At 44.3% G+C, this 16219-nt stretch overlaps 1 protein-coding gene across 3 annotated transcripts in view; it reads right to left on the bottom strand.

The window, feature by feature from the left end:
* The window catches only part of Tln2 (talin 2), a 412083-nt gene that overhangs the window by 170296 nt on the left and 225568 nt on the right, over positions 1 to 16219 (bottom strand). For all 3 annotated transcript variants that reach the window (XM_076925417.1, XM_076925418.1, XM_076925416.1), the window contains 6 exons: positions 15109 to 15280; positions 13055 to 13152; positions 11232 to 11361; positions 10135 to 10287; positions 6088 to 6230; positions 4115 to 4242 (listed from right to left, as the gene is read on the bottom strand). In XM_076925417.1, coding sequence (XP_076781532.1) covers positions 4115 to 4242; positions 6088 to 6230; positions 10135 to 10287; positions 11232 to 11361; positions 13055 to 13152; positions 15109 to 15250 — 794 coding nt within the window. In that variant the 5' untranslated portion in view covers positions 15251 to 15280. The remainder of the gene's footprint in view (positions 1 to 4114; positions 4243 to 6087; positions 6231 to 10134; positions 10288 to 11231; positions 11362 to 13054; positions 13153 to 15108; positions 15281 to 16219) is intronic.

A 16219-nucleotide genomic window follows, 5' to 3' on the forward strand; every position in this document is an offset into this window, starting at 1 on the left:
CTTTGTTTTAAAGATTCACTTATTTACCAAATGGTCAGCTAGGAAAAACATACATACATTATATGGACTGAGGGCTTATATTTAGGAATATACATATGTATATACGTATACATATGTAGTAACAAGTAAAGAAAGAGAGAGGCCATGAATTTACAAGTGAACAAGGAAGTATATGGAAGGGTCTGGAGGAAGGAAAGGGGAGGAAGAAATTAATTATATTATAATCTCATTTTTTTTAAAATAAAAAAAGTAGAGATTCACTTTTATTCTGCATGTATGAATGCTTGCTCGTGTGTGCGCATGTGCACCATGTGGGTGTACTACCTGTTAGAACGGAAGTTACAGATGGTTGTGGGTGCTGGGAACCGAACCCAGATCCTCCGCAAGAGCAACCAATGTGCTCTTAACTGCTAAATGGTCTCTCCAGCCCCACACATACCATATTGTCTATATTCATTTTCTAAGCACAGAAAAGCATAAAGCAATTCCAAGATTCCTAATGTTATGTGATAGTTTCCTCATGCTCTGATATAATGTTCCTTCCTGGAGTTCTTTGTGTATGACATAAGGAAATCTATCACGTAGATAAAGCTTATCAAAGTCAAACAGGGAGACCTGGTTCTCCTTTGCTTCCAGCTCTCGGGCCTGGCTCTGTTTCTCTCTGGCACTTACTCCCCCATATACAGAGTAGATGTCCTGTTGAGTAGTCTTTATTCACTTGAAAACATAAAGGTCTTTTTTTCTCTGATGTTTACTTTCTCTTGCAATTTAAAATTGTGTGTGCACACATACACACAGGCACATACACGCCACAATACATGCAGAAGGTCAGAGAACAATTCTGTGGAGTTAGCTCTCTACTGCACTGTGGTGTGGGCTCTGATGACTGAGTCCAGGCTGTCAAGCTTGTGTGGACAGTGTCTTTACTCATTTTGTCATTTTGACAGCCCATTTTCTTTCTTCTCTCCTTGCCTTCCCTCTCCCACCTTCTCTACCTTCCTTTTTGTGACAGGAGCTTGCTATGTAATATAGGCTTGCCTAATACTTGCTAAGTAGTCCAGGCTAGCCTCCAGCTTGCATCGATTATACTGAGTGCTAGGATTCCAGGCATATACCACCATGTCTGGGCACTGGTTTCTGTTTTTCTTCATTAATGTACTGAGTCTAGAAATCACTTGAAATGCTTGAAGAAAGCTAGGAGACATTTTTATAAACATGCCCCACTGTGTTGATATGATACGAAAATGCTAAACAAAAACTTTTTAAAAATTACAGTAAAAATGACAGTCCTCATTGTGCACACTCCTTCATACCATGTTCATCCAATTACATGGTTGATATCCCTAGGGCCTCTCTTCAGCCTGGCCCTCTTATAAGTCCAACTTCCCCACTGTTAGGTTTGTAAATTCTTCATTGTTTGTGAATAGTAGAGGTCACAGCGTTATGCAAATACACACACAGACACACAGACATACAGACACATCACACACACCCTGGTCTCCTGTCCCAGGTCTAGCCAGTCACCAGGGACAGCCTAGGGAAAAACAACATCCAACATTTGATGTATAAATCAGCAGTGTGGCCCTGCAGGTTGGTTTTAATTAAGAAGGGTCTCACCTCCTAAAAATTTCCACTGATACAGTAGGAACAGAAACATGTACAATTAAGTATCTACAGTAAATGAGAAAGCTTCATTACCTAGACTAGATCTGGTCTAATTAAAAACTAAATCAAATGCAAGAGGAGAGATAATTGCTACTAGGCATAATAGGCTTATTTTAATTTAGAATCAGAGCAAGGGGACGCGAACCATTGAGAGGCGCTGGACTCATCTTGGGAAGGGAAAGTCTGATGCAATATAACCACCTTACACCAGCTGTTAGATGGTCAGATGCCCAAAGAAAGACGATTTGGTTGGTGTGAGTATGCAACTTACAACAAGACCAGACTGCAGTGACATTCGTCAGACCAAAGCCAGAATAACTGCTGAACTCGTGGCCAGCAGCAAAGGAAGGGAATCCTATCACAATCCGGGTGACATAACACAAGATATCATGAAGGCCAAAGGAGTATGTGAGTGTAAGTGTGTGTGTGTGTGTGTGTGTGTGTGTGTGTGTGTGTGTGTGTGTGTACATGTGTGCATATTTATGGTCTTGTTTGTTCGTTTATGCCTGTGGGAGCCAGAGATTCATGTTGGAAGTCTGCCTCTATCTCGCTCCACGTTAGTGCTTGAAACAAAGTCTCTCACATATTCACTTCTCGATGCACACAGACAGGCTGGTCAGTGAGCTCCAGGGATCCTCCTGTCTCTACCTATCCATGCTAGGCTTACAGGAGCACACCAGCAAGCACAGGTTTTTATTTTTGTTTTTTAACACAGGTCCTCATGCTTGTGTGAGGACCTGTGTTAAAAACCTTAACCACTGAGCCATCTGCCCAGGCCTGGTTAAAGAAAACTCTTGAAATGAATGCATTGCTAACTTCTTTTCATATACAGTCTGATCTTTCCCCTTCATAATGGGACCCTGAGAATTAGCTGCCCAACACTGAGAAAAAGCCTGAATGGGAGGACCGCATGGGAGGAGCAGGGTGGCATCAGACTCTCCTAGGCTTCTGGTTAGATCTTTTTCCCACCAGGCTCATGCATGGCTGTAGGTAGGAAGACCTAAGACAAGGGAAGTACTTTAATTACAGTGTCCTGGTCTCACTAGCCTGCACACACTCCACCCCGCCCCACTTTCTCCTATTCGTTAGCAGTTACTGCAGAACAAAGCCGAGAGATGGGAGGAGTGTGAAGTTTGAACGTGTGAACGAGAAATCTATGAAAACCCAAGCATGGAGTCCTCAGCAAGGCACGCAGGGTCACAGAACAGAAAGGCTTATTTCCCCAGTGCTTGAGGAAGGAAGCCAGTCCAGTGTGGAGAAATGGGCCCCAAGGAGCACTTGGTCATATAACTCATCTGGGAAACACTGAATATAGTAACAGGAACTGTTCAAGGCCGCCTCACCATCAAGGTCACTGAATGTATATTATAGCATAAAGCATCATATTGCAAAAGCTCCCAGGGTTCATTAACTCATCCTAGTATCGTAGTGTCTTACCTTTAACAGCTCAGTTTGGACCACATAGCAAGTTGTATTGTCTGACATTGCCTGAGCCCAAGAGATTCCTTTCTCAAGGGCATGGGCTGCTTCAACCAAAGTGAATGTAAAGGGCCAGATAAGGGCTTGCCTTACTCTCTCCCTCAAGCCACCGTCAGCATACCGACATCTTGACATGGGTCAATCTTCCACTGGCAGCATTCACATACTGTTCCCACTTCCCACCTCCCTCAAGTCACATTCTAACTGACAATGAGACCCTGATGAGACTCGGGAGATTTTTTTACCCTCATCCAAATGCTTCATACAAATGGAAACAGAAGGGGAAGGAGAGAGAAGATAACAGATATAAAACATCATCAGAGAAAGCAATACAGGAAACTCCTAGGGAAGTCTAGATGTACAGCAAGGGAAAGGCGCCCCCAGGGAAGCAGCAGCCTGTCTAGCAGGGTATTCCCAAGAAAGCGAAGCCAAAGACCCATGTTCCACACAGTCACAGTGCTTCTGCAGGGTCGGCTTTCTCATGGAGACACCAGAGTACAGAGCTAGGGAAAAGAAACTACCCCATCATTCTAGAAAAGAGAACCACAGAGCAAATGGGAGACAAGGCCCCAGCCAGTTCTGCGTGTGCACACTGTGGCTCTGCGTGTGCACACTGTGGCTCTCAAAGCGACTAAGAAGTCTTGAAATTCTAATAAAGAATTCAAAACTTGGCAGGTGAGATAGCTTAGCTGTTATCCTGCTTGAGGGCCCAACATCTAAAAACAAGCCAGATGTGGGAAGCAACTGGCCAAGTGTGGTAGGCTCTCCAGCAGGGAAAGAATCATCTACCGTGGGAATGAAGAACGAACCTTGTTGACAGTCACCATTCTGTACTTTTACGTATCTTACTTTACTAACAACTATCTGCATTTTGGGTTCTAAACTCAGTTGAGTGAATGTCAACATTCTCACAAGCAAACAGAGAGAGGAGAAAAGAGGGAGAAGGAGAAGGATGGGGCGGGGCACTTACTCTAAGAATCCGGGCTTATGCTTATGTTCCACGTGAGGACCAAACTGTATCTGGGCTTGGAACCCACCAAACTCACACGCCTTCTCGAAGGAGACAGGGTGAGAGCCATTCAGGATGTCATCCCGAGCCTGAAACACAAGAAGGAAGTTCAGGGGTCCGGAAAGCATCGAACTTCTCCCGAGTTTCATACTCCTGACTCAGAGAATGGATACTGTAATGATTAGGACATGGTGAATGTTGAGGTAAGGTAGAATCAAGGCTAAAAGAAACCAAGCTTTTGGATTCTCCTCCAAAACTGGACAATAGCTGTAGGGCATTAGCACCACAGTCACCAATTATCAAACGACACACACGAAAAAATAAACCCTACTGATAACATCGGAAGACAGCTGAGACTATGAAAAAGGAAGAAAGGAAGAGACCATGGAAATCCTTTAAAATGCTTGGAGTCATATGGGTTGACTTAGAAACATGATTTGCTCCACCTGAGCTCAAATCATAAGGCTAGCAAGAAAAATATCCACGAAGAGGCAAAACCATTGCAATCATCCAAGGACCAGTGATGTACAAGGAGAGAGACAGATATGTCTTCCCACACTCAGGCAGGAGTGCTGCCTGGAGCCACGCAGGGAGGGGCAGCAATGGAGGATTTTACAATGGGCACTGGCTACATTGAAAGGCTTGCTCTCTCACTCTGGAATCATGGGGCTGATGGCATTTATCACTCGGGCTTCTGTCTTCCTTTGCTCTAGCCAGAACACTCTGAGATGTACACTCTCCGCTATCACTCTGGGCTCTAAATGTGTAAGTCTGTCTGAGCACCCTGCTGGATGCCTTCCTTTCTGCCTTCCAGCCTCATTCACTATTATCCTTTCTTCCACAGGAGTCAGCAGATACTAAGTATCTCAGAGCTTCGTGGGCTCCCAGTGTGTTGTAACGACCCATCCTGCCAGTTAAATCCAAGGGTAGACACAGTAAACAAACAAACAAGAATGCACGGGGGAAGGGAATTTGCAAATATAAAATGCCCACATGAATGAATTTCTTACTTTCAATATGGGTGGAAGATATAGCTTATAAACCCTGCATTATCTCTACGAGTGGACAAGTAGGTAAAGCAAGGACTGAAGGAATCTGAGGTGGGAAAAACTTCTAAAGAAACATGGGTAGCATTTTCCTCGAATTAAAAGAAGCCCTCAGGCAACCAAGTGCAAAGCCCACACCATACGCTGGGAGATCCCAACTCAGGTATTAAGGGATTTTCTAGCGTAATAAACAATTAGTTAAGAGCAAAGACATTAAGAGGCAACTGAGAGGCTAGTTCGGAGTTAATGAGAAGTCCTGGTTTTCTGGCCAATATTCCTTAGTATTCTAAGATGCCAGCTTGTGAAACGATGGTTGGCTAAAGGAACACAACTGTCTCCCAAGGCCAGGAAGAGTACAGTGATGACCACTGGGTCCTAACCCATGATGCCTCAGAGAGGACCAGGAAGGCCCAGCAGATTATACCCAATGCTAATCCCCACCAGAGACTGAAGAACAGCACCTCTGGACTCTAGATTCCTTCTGGTGAGTGAAGGTCACATAATAGTTTCTTTTCTGCTGCTGTGATAAAATTCTCTGACAAAGGTAACTAAACAAAGTAGGAGTTTACTTGGCTCATAGTCTTGGGTTCCAGTCACCACTGATGGACAGTCACTTGAAGCAACTTATCACTTTACATCCACAGTCAAGAGCAGAGGTGTATGCTAGCTCTGAGCCCGCTTTCTGCTCTCTTACCCAATCAAGAATCTGCAGCCTAGGGAATAATGCCACCCACAGTTGGTGGATCTTTCTACCGCAATCAAGACACACCCATAGGGCAATTTAAGCTAGACAACATCTTTTTAAGATTCCTTTCCCCAAATCCGGTTAGATTGTCAATTAGCACTCACCACCAAATCCACCTGTTGTCTGGTCAGTAAATACCATACCTGGACATAAAGCAAGTTCAACTGCACTGGGTCTCTCGAGTCCACATTCTGATCAGAGTAAAAGAACTTCCGTCGAAGCAGCAATGTCTCATTTTCATCCACACCTTGCTCTCTGAATGTCCGGCTGTGATCTAGCCAATTTACTGCAACATCCAACACATGAGAAGACATTGTTTGCAACTCATTGCCACAGCCTGATGTGCAAACAGATTTCTATAAACGCCGATGGTTGCTTACAAATCGCTTCTTACAGTAGAACTATGTTCTTCAAACTCTGTGAAGTGATCAACCCCCACCATACTCAAATCCCACATAACAGGAAGGATCTAGAATCCAGAGGTGTTCTTCTTCAGTGCCTAGTAGGAATTAGCATTGGATATAATCTGCTGGTTATCCAGGGGAGGGCCTCACTGGTCCTTTCTGGGGCTTCTTGAGTTGGGGCCTAGTAGCCATCATTGCCCTGCCTTGGTGTCAAAGACCAGCTTTAAGATCCAGGGTAAACTGAGGTGGGGCACAGAGTTGGAAACTGGGGGCTGGTACTGCTGGTAGGTGCAGGGGGCCAGTGCTGATGGCAGTCAGCAACTGGAGAAAAGAAAAAGGAAAGAAGGAGAAGATCACACACACACACACACACACACACACACACACACACACACTGTCTCTCTCTCACACACTCTGAATGGATAAACAAAGACAAGTTCCAACAACTTCACACATATGCATGCATGCATGCACACACACACACATAAATACGTGCACACAACGCACACATTTGGTGGATGGAGCAAACACCAACGAGCTACCTCCAACAACTTTATCTTTTTTCCCCACAACTTATATATCCCAGCAAAATCTTTCAAGCAGTATAGAAGTTACAATATGACTACATTCTATTTTTCTTTCAGTGAATGATTGTGAAGAAACAGTATGTTCCCCAATACCTTTGCATGAAAAACGTTTTAGACACCAGAGGTGAAGAAGACAATTTTATTCCCAAGAACCCACACGCATTTGTAACTAAGCAACCTGTTATAGATTAACAAAGTGTGAGCCAGCAAGGTAATTTTCTCAGTCAGTTTCTCTTATTAGCAGGCTGCAATCTGTGGCTACAAAGAAAGGATCGATTATTTTATTATCTATTTTAAAAAGTAATCTTATACAAATCTTAAAAGAATCACAAATGTAAATTTTTATATAAAAACCAGTGACTTCTACTTTACATCCTCATGCATATCTACTCAGCAGCAATTTGTATTAAATGATATCAGGAAGTTAAGAGCAAAAATGGGTAAAGGAAATCAATCAGCACCTCGACCAGCCTATCTTCAACAAAAGCGGCTCGTCAGCTAGTGCTGGTCTGGCTGCCACTGTTCTTGTTCCCTGACCTTAAAAAAAAATCCCTAGGTTAACTGTTAAGAGTGTGCTTTTCTGAACTTCAAATTGTTTCCTAAGATTTTCTATATTGGAGCCACTAGCAAATCATCCTAACCTAATTTCACTAACAATCTACATCTCCAAATTCTTTCCAAGGGTGGCAGTCATTGCTGACAATTTACGTTTGTAAGTTCTTTTCAAGGGTTCTCATTGAATCATCGATCTGTTCCAGCAGCAATGCTTGACAGAGATCAAGCACTATTACTGTGAGTGCCGGTGATACTGCCCAGTGACGGGCAGGAAGCCCTCTTAGAGTTTCCATACAGTTCTTAGATTAAGAGGGATGTGAAGGCAACAAGCAGAGCAGAACTCCCCAACAGCATGACGTCTGTCCTTAGGACAAGTAATCTTCAGTGCTCTACCTCTCTGAGGCACACCCATCGTCACTGTCCTAACCTGTGGGCTGCATTCTGAGTTCTAAAGCCTTTTGTTGTTCCTGCATGGCCCTTGATGCCTTGGGAGACAGTTGTATTCATGTAACTGATCACAAGCTACAATGTATCAGTAATCCAGAAAAAGGAAGGTGAGGGAGTTTTGTACTGAGATCAAGCTTCTGGTTTGAAGGAGTCTGAACTCTGGGTGCTCAGTTGGCTGTGGCTTGGGAGAAGACTGTGGAAGCTTTGGCAGGTGGAACTGGGTTCTCCAGCCTGGCCCTCCTTCCTTATGATACTGAGGATGTCGTAAGCGCATCCAGCCTCCTCCTGCTCCCTCCCTGCTTTTTCAGCCAAGATGGAGCATAGCTCTTGAAAGGCAAACTGGAAAAATCCCTTCCTTAAATAGCTTCTTTTCTTGCTTTTCTTTTGCTAGTTACATTTTATTTATTTATTTTATGTGTGCATGTTTCAGAGAAGGTGTGGCTATGTTGTGTAGTACCTACAGAGGTCAGCGGACACATGGGAATGGGTTGTCCTTTTGTACCACATGGGTCCCAGGAATCGAACTCAGATCGTCGGGCTTGCTGCAAGTGCCTTTACCCACCGAACTATCTCGCTTGTACTTAAAGATCTCGTCCGGTCACAGCAACAAGACAAATATCCAACACTTTTAAGAGTTTCTCTTGGAATCAAGTATTTACGTCAGTCTTATCTAGTGAAATGGTTTAGAGACACTAGACATAGCAAGTTTCTCTGCTGTCAGATAGGAAATAGGGAGAAAATTCAAGTCATGAGGTGGTGGTACAGAGACTCCAAGCTAAAGGCTAGAGATGACATCTCTGAAGGATGTCACCACTGGCCAGCTTCACTTTGTCATCATCCTAAGAATCCTGTTCTCATACTGTAGTACACAGCCATACATCAGCCATTCCTCTGCTCAGTCCCTGAAGCCCTCTGTCCTCCACATCTCACTGAGTCTCTCTTTGTCTCTGTCCCCACAACACACACACTCTCTCCCTTTCTCTCTCTCTCTTTCTCTCTCACACACACCACACACACACTCACTGTGTTAAGTATTTATGGCCAACCTCACCAAACGCATAAGTAACCTGTCTGACAGACCTCCTCTCCCAGAGTCACCTGGGAGGGTACTGTGTACACATTAATAAATCCTTGAGATTTGTCTACTAAAGGCTTCTGGAAAGAAGTCTGTAACTGGAAATTTAATGAGGTAGAAAGAGAACAGAGCAGAGGAGGACTCAGAGGAAATGGCAGGGCCTCCAAAGATCAATAAACATTATGAAAGTGATGATGTCACCCAGAGCTGCAGCAGGAACAGGGGGGCTGGAAGGGAAGGAGGCCAGGTGATGAACTAAGCCCCTCCCAGTGGACGGTGGGCAGCAAGGACCACACAGCAGGACTTTGGGGACATCTGACGTTATCTGCTACTTTTGTACACGATACCCTTGTGGCTCTGGAAGTGACTCTCCTGTGAGACCATCTTATGATTTTAATCTCTAAGGAAATAATGGGTCTAGGGGGTAGGTATTAAAGACTACAAATATCTTCCCCAAAGACATCAGAAACAACTTCTTGATGGAAGTTCCCTGCTGAAAGAGTGCTTATTACTATACACACACACACACACACACACACACACACACAGAGCAAGCCTCTAGATGTGAAAAATTCAGAGGGACACAAAAAGTATATAATTACAGATATTACAACGTAAGAAAGGCTTTATCACATAAACACACGCAAGCATGCATGCACACACACACACACACACATACACACGCACATAGCCATGCATGCACACACACACACATACATACACACGCACATAGCCATACACACATGAATTCCAAGGGAAAAGTGAGAGAGATGGAGAGGGAGCTTGCTTAGTTACATGTATATGCTCTTCAGCTGCCTTTAGATCCCAAACAATAATTACATTTTTTTTTTTTGGCAAGATGGTAGGAAATGGTGAGCACGATTTATATATTTGATACAAGTGGATTCTTTTCAGATGTCAACCATCATCATCATCACTCTGAAAGTTGTTTACAAGTATTTTCTTTTAGTGAGACAAATCAGAACATTTGCAGATTAAAAAAAAAAACAAAAACAAATAAACAAACCAAAAAGCAGTTTTCAGTCATGTGAATGGTAGTGGTGGATCCAGGCTCCTAAGGCTTGTATACCTGGGCCACCAGCCTCCCCCACAGACACTCACAGTCATCATCCGTGTGTAGTTTGGCTTTCAGCTTCTCCATCTTCCTCTCATCTCGTAACAACGTCCTGTCTTTTTTTAGTGTGCCTGTCCCTTCTTCTTTCTTTTCTTCAACGGTTTCTTGGATTAAAGAGTATTCCTCATAATTTGTTATTCCTAATAACAGAAATTGGGTTATATTTATACATAATTAAATCACTATCAACTTCTACTTAGGGCCAAGGGTACTGCAAAGGGTCCATGTTGGCAGAGCACAGGAGGGGCCCCTTGCTCATGTGAGGACCAGGAAGGTCACACACCTCACAGCTCCTGAACAAACACAAGCTCATCAGGTTGGGAAGCCAGATTCAAGGTATTGAGTAAAATATTCTCTACGAACACACTTACACACACCCTCTCGCCTATATACTTCTCTCTGTTTCTGTCTGTCTGTCTGTCTGTCTGTCTAAGATCAAACCCAAAACATGAAGGAAAAGCATCTCCCACTGAGCCACATCCCAAAGACTCCATTAAGTTTTATTTATTTATGTAGTTACTTATTTGGAGACATAGTCTCATGATGTAGACCATGGTGGCCCTGGAATCACAGAGACCTGTCTATCCCCGCCCCCTGCTTGCAGGGATTAAAGGTGTACAGCACAATGCTTAGACTCCATTAATTTTTGAGAACCAAGGCATGACCCTGTCAATCAAGAAGTGTACAGATGACCTGGGCCCTTCCACAATGGGAATGTTAGGACAGGTGAGGCTGCTTTCAGGCACCAATTAAAGGGCACCCTATGGTAAGAGGCCGGGTTGGTCTCTGGAGAAAATGACAAGAAGCAATACGAAACAAATCTGTGCTAGTCACACTGGCTGTTACCATGACAATTTAAGAAAGAGTGGCCATCAGTGGGGAAGGTGGAAATGATTAAAAAATCATTTCCATTGAGAAACTCTGCAAAGGGAAATAAACCATGGCTTGGTGAGGCTAGGTGAGGAGTGTTATACCATGTTCGGCAAATGGAGAGACAGGACAGAAATCTCTTGGGTGTGGGCAGAGCTCATGTGTTAATACTGCAGGGGTGGGCGTGGCCAAGGGACAAGGCTCAGCTGCTCACCTATCCTGCTGCAGATCGTGACCAGGAGCTCCCCCACCGTCTTGGAGTCATCCACCATCACTGTCTTCACAGAGCCATCCAACATTCGGATTTTCTGAGGCCTCTGTTTCTTCTTGTACTCCAGAATGTCCTAGACACAAGCCCCACCCACACATATTGAGTTGAAAAACACAACACTAGGGGGTACTTCTCTTTGGAGAGCAAGTCCAGAAGATGCATACATCTTCCTTTGTCAAAGGAAAGTAAGTATTCCTGGGGTGCTGCTGTGACTGGCACACAGAATTCTGAGAGCTAGGTAATGGGTTTCATAAGGAATCCGGAAATCTCTTATAATGAAATTGTCCTCCAAGAAGGAGTACTTGTAGCTTACAATGACCAAAACCTACTTTCTCTAAAGCGAATGCTGGCTATGTGCCCCAACGGCTTGGAAAGAGCGTCATGAGTGAGGCTGAGGAGAGGGTGCGCTTCAGACAGTGCGAATAAACCTGCAGCCATGTTTGTCATCACGAACAATTCTGTCTGCTACCCACACACACAAAATGGACATTTATTTTTAAAATGTTACTTAAGAATCTTTGCTTTATATTTTTACTACATATGTAGTCTACAAAATGAAAGACATAAACAATATCACCAGAAAGCTTTATATTAGGTGCATATCGAAGCAGGAATAGTTTAACAAGACATAGGATGAAATAGGATGGTGGTAAGATTTTTTTTAAAAAAAAGGAATGCGGTTGGGGGGTTACTTCAAAATAGGAGACCACTTTTTTATTATAATTCTTAGAAGCTACAGACGGGAAGACATACCACAAATTAACTGAATGTTACACTCTTGCTTCTTGGAACCCTTGCCAATCTGATAAGCCCACTTCAGCAGGCCCAGGAAACCCAGGATCAGGGGGGTCAATGGGGACAAATGCTTTCCACGTTTTTATTCATCCTTTAAACCACAGAGGTAACTTTGGTTTCTGTCACTGAGAGTTAGCAAAGCCACATCTCCAGTTCAAGCTTCCTCTTCACAAACAAGCCCCGGGCAGTGCTAGGACATCTCTGCAGTGCCCACACAGCCTCAGTTTCTAATGCAGCCCAGGGACACCTCATACCTACTCAGGAAGAGAATGTAGCTCGTCTCACTACTGCCAAGCCTGAATTTGGCATGGAAAGGCTGCTCAGCATACTAACCACAAACCATTTTAATCTGGCTACAGAATTTCAAGAATTTTAGATGGCTAGAATCTCCTCACCGCCTGGACAGCCACACAAGTTCATTGCATTACTAATTAGAGGCTCTAGGATTAGATGCTGTCACGATGCAGGATGTCATAGCTAGCCCTCCAGCAGTAACGCACAAAGAAAATAGAACCAGTGAGCCAGCAAGGTGACTCAGTGGGTGAAGGTGCCTGGCATCAAGGCTGTTTAGTTCTTCAGGCCCACATAATGGAAGGAGAGAACCAACTCTTGAAAGTCCTTTTCTGGCATCTTCATGCACACCATGAAGTACAAACATGCACACACAATGACACACAATAAAGAAATGTTATTTAGAAAGATTTTTAAAGATGGTGCTCAGGAGATGGCCTAGTGGTTAAGAGCACTATCTGCTCTTCCAGAAGACCCAGGTTTGATTCTCAGCACTCAGACGGTGGCTTATAATAGTCTATAACTATAGTTTCAGGGGACCGAATGTCTTCTTCTGGACTCCAAGAAAGTATACACAGACACACATGCAATCCAATTGCCCATATATATACATACATACATACATACACACACACACACAAATTTAAAAAATTACAAAGAAAGCAAGATCAACAACATACCCCATTCCGCAGCATGTAGTAATCCAGTGTCCGACCTGCTTCTAGCCAAATCCCTTTCCTTGGGTCTTCATCAGAGAGAAACAGCCCATAGTCAGAAGCTAGAAAACAGACAGAAAAGAGGAGGCCAAGTGGGGACAAAGCCATCACTGGACCAAGCGCACTGAGGCAGAAAGAAGGGTGATACCATCCATCACCAGAGCGACCTGCTTCTTACCAACAGCATAGCACCGCACACTCCCACTGAGGCAGTCTGGGAGGAGCCTCCCAGCAGAATCAATGACCACAGCAAAGTTTGAGCATATGGACCAGTAGGCTGGAGGTACACATGCATTTAGAGAATCATCAGGAACACAGCACTCTACGTTTCAATTGAAGTTGCCTTTATTTTCCAGTCCTTGCTGTCAGAGACTCACTTACCCAGGCTACCACAGGGAAGGATACAAAGTGGAGGCAGTAACCACCTCTGTCGAGGGAGGGCCGCTGAGGCAGAACAGGGAAGATGGGCCATAGTAAAAGAGCGTGTGATAAAAGCTTGGTCTACAAAATGGTGGTGAGTGCTCTGTAATCTTAGCCTTGGGGAAACTGAGGTGGGAAGACTGAGACAGCTTGGGCTATATGATGAGCACTTTATAACAAAACAGAGTTTTAAAAAGCAACAACAAGCCATGGAGGACTTCCTTATGAGGTGAAGCTTATGCCACCAAATACCACAAAGGAAAGAAAACAGTTGAAGAATTAAACTTAGTATTTCTCATAGAGGCCTCTTACGTCAATGTACTCAGTTTGGAGAGGCCTGGAGCAAGAGGAGAGCAGGGTCATTTCCCACCTAGACTTTTCCCAGTGTGGGGAGGGTGGGGATGGGTGCACATGCATGTCTCTGCAGGGCAGAGGTCAGCCTCAAGTGCCATTCCCCAGGACGCCATCCACCTTGTTCACTGAGACAGGGTTTCTCGTTGGCCTGCTGTTTGCTGACAGCTAGGCTGGCTGGCAGAGGCCCCAGGGATCCTCCCGTTTCCCCTTCCCAGGTGATGGTATTTTAATCCTATGTAGGTTTTCAGTATCAAACTTAGACCCTAAAACTTACGCGGCAAGCACTTTACTGACTGAGCCATCTCCCTGGAGCATCTTTTCTTTAATGTAACTGGAATCCTTGGAGCCCTTCAGAAGGGTGAGCTTCCCCTAACACATCAGGAAGGTATTTCTGAGTCTATAGAGGCCTTCGCCACAACTTGAATCAGTTCAGCCCAAAGGAAGTTTTAACAGTGTCAGAAAATAATAAAAAAGAATGGAAAAGAATCAGAGAAACCTTAGAAACCTTAGAGTCAGATAGGGACTGTCAGCTAATTTTTATTTCTGGTTAATTTAGCAAAATTCAGCAATCTGAGTATCATAAACCATGCCCTCTTTTGGACTCTGTGGGTACCTGCACGCACATATACACAATCCTGCATGTAGATATACGCACATACATACATAGACATAATTAAAAATAAAATCTTTTACAAACTGAGGTAAAACGCATGAAGCTCCTTCAAAGGGCTTGCACTGTCAGACTTTTACATAGTGCTGAGGCTACATGGCGTCGGTATGAATCAGGCAAGGATGTTATTCTTTATTTGACTGAGGTAGTGAGACATCAAAATGTGGTGTATGAACTGCAGAGCAGGATGTTCACCTAAAGAGTCGAGATAACAGGCATATCCACATCAGGGCGAATGCCAGTGTGGGCACTGACAAGGTAAGCCTTGTTCTTATCCGGGAGTAATGTAAAAAGGCATTCCACTTAAAATCGATTCCCTAGCCCCCAGCCCTCCAGTCAGAATCTCACTATGTAGTACAGGATAGCCTGGAACTAGCTATGTAGACTAAACTGGCCTTGAACTCAGAGAGACCAGCCGGACTCTGCCTCCAGAGTGATGGAGTTAAAGAAGTGAGGCTCCATGCCTGGTTTGAAATGGAGAAGTCTAAAATGTGTCTAAGTGTGTCCATTTAGCTACAGAGTTAAGGGACATCCAACCACATTTTCAGAAGCCAATGAATAACCACTGACGTACCTTGCCCGGTCTGTGCCTCAGGTACTCTCTCCCGAATGACTCGACAGGCGTCGTACACAGCTGTAGACGGCTCAAACTGCATGGTCTTCACCACATTGCAGTGGCGGACACAGATCTTTAAGGATAGGGCCACCATTTTCATAGATGACTTGATGGGTTTCACTTAGAGCATCTAGAAAACACAAGGAGACAAGCCTTAAAGCTGACAGTCATTTAGCTGCAGGGGGAAAATGCGTAGTTCTTACCCCGGCTCCCCTGCTACCAAGTCATTCCCATTGCTGTGGGAGCCAGTGTGAGCATTGTATGTAATAATGCCTTAACATTCCTAACTCGAGAAATGGCGGCGTACACACTCCTCCAGAAACACCACCAATGATTGTCAAGAACGAGCCTCAAACTGAATGAAGGCATGGCAGCCTGTGTGGCAGCTGGACTGCCAACAGGACAAAGGAGTCAGAAATGGCGGACACTTCCCACCACTATTCAACATTTCAAAGCCATCTCTAAGGCTGCAAACATAGTTAAGGAATCCTAACCACTTCCGGTCAATAGTTTTTTTTAAGCTCTAGAGATAAATGGGCAGGCAGTTTTGCTGTGTTGCAGACGGCTCTATGTATCTGTCTGTCCCCTGGTGAATGGTGAGAGTCACAGAGTTTCTCCACACCCTGAGATGTCCCAGCACTGCTCAGGACTAGGAGTCAGTGGAGAAGGTCACCATGGATACCTTTCATGAGATGCAGTAGAGAGGAAGGGATGGCCACTCTCTTCTAGTCCCTGGGAAATTCTTCATGCTTATTCACTGGCTTCTGAAATTCTAAGTGCTCTTGTAGTGGCAGAACAGGGGCAGATAGAGAGGTGTCAATGAACATATGAAAAGCCAGTGGCCAGTGTAAGACTGGATCAAATCATTGATCAGATGAGATGAAAGATGAGAACACGGAGTCCAAGAGTTCTCTGGCAAATCGGGTAACACAGTTTAGTGGAGTGGAGAACCCAAACTAAAGTGGATGGTAGGGTCAAGAGTGGGATGAAGGAGGGGCTGGCTCAAAGGATACCAACAAATCAACTTTGTAGGCTTGCTTGGAAGTGGGCAGAGCCAAACGTTCTTATG

The sequence above is a fragment of the Arvicanthis niloticus genome, chromosome 26 (assembly GCF_011762505.2).
Source record: "Arvicanthis niloticus isolate mArvNil1 chromosome 26, mArvNil1.pat.X, whole genome shotgun sequence".
Classification (NCBI taxonomy): Eukaryota; Metazoa; Chordata; class Mammalia; order Rodentia; family Muridae; genus Arvicanthis; species Arvicanthis niloticus.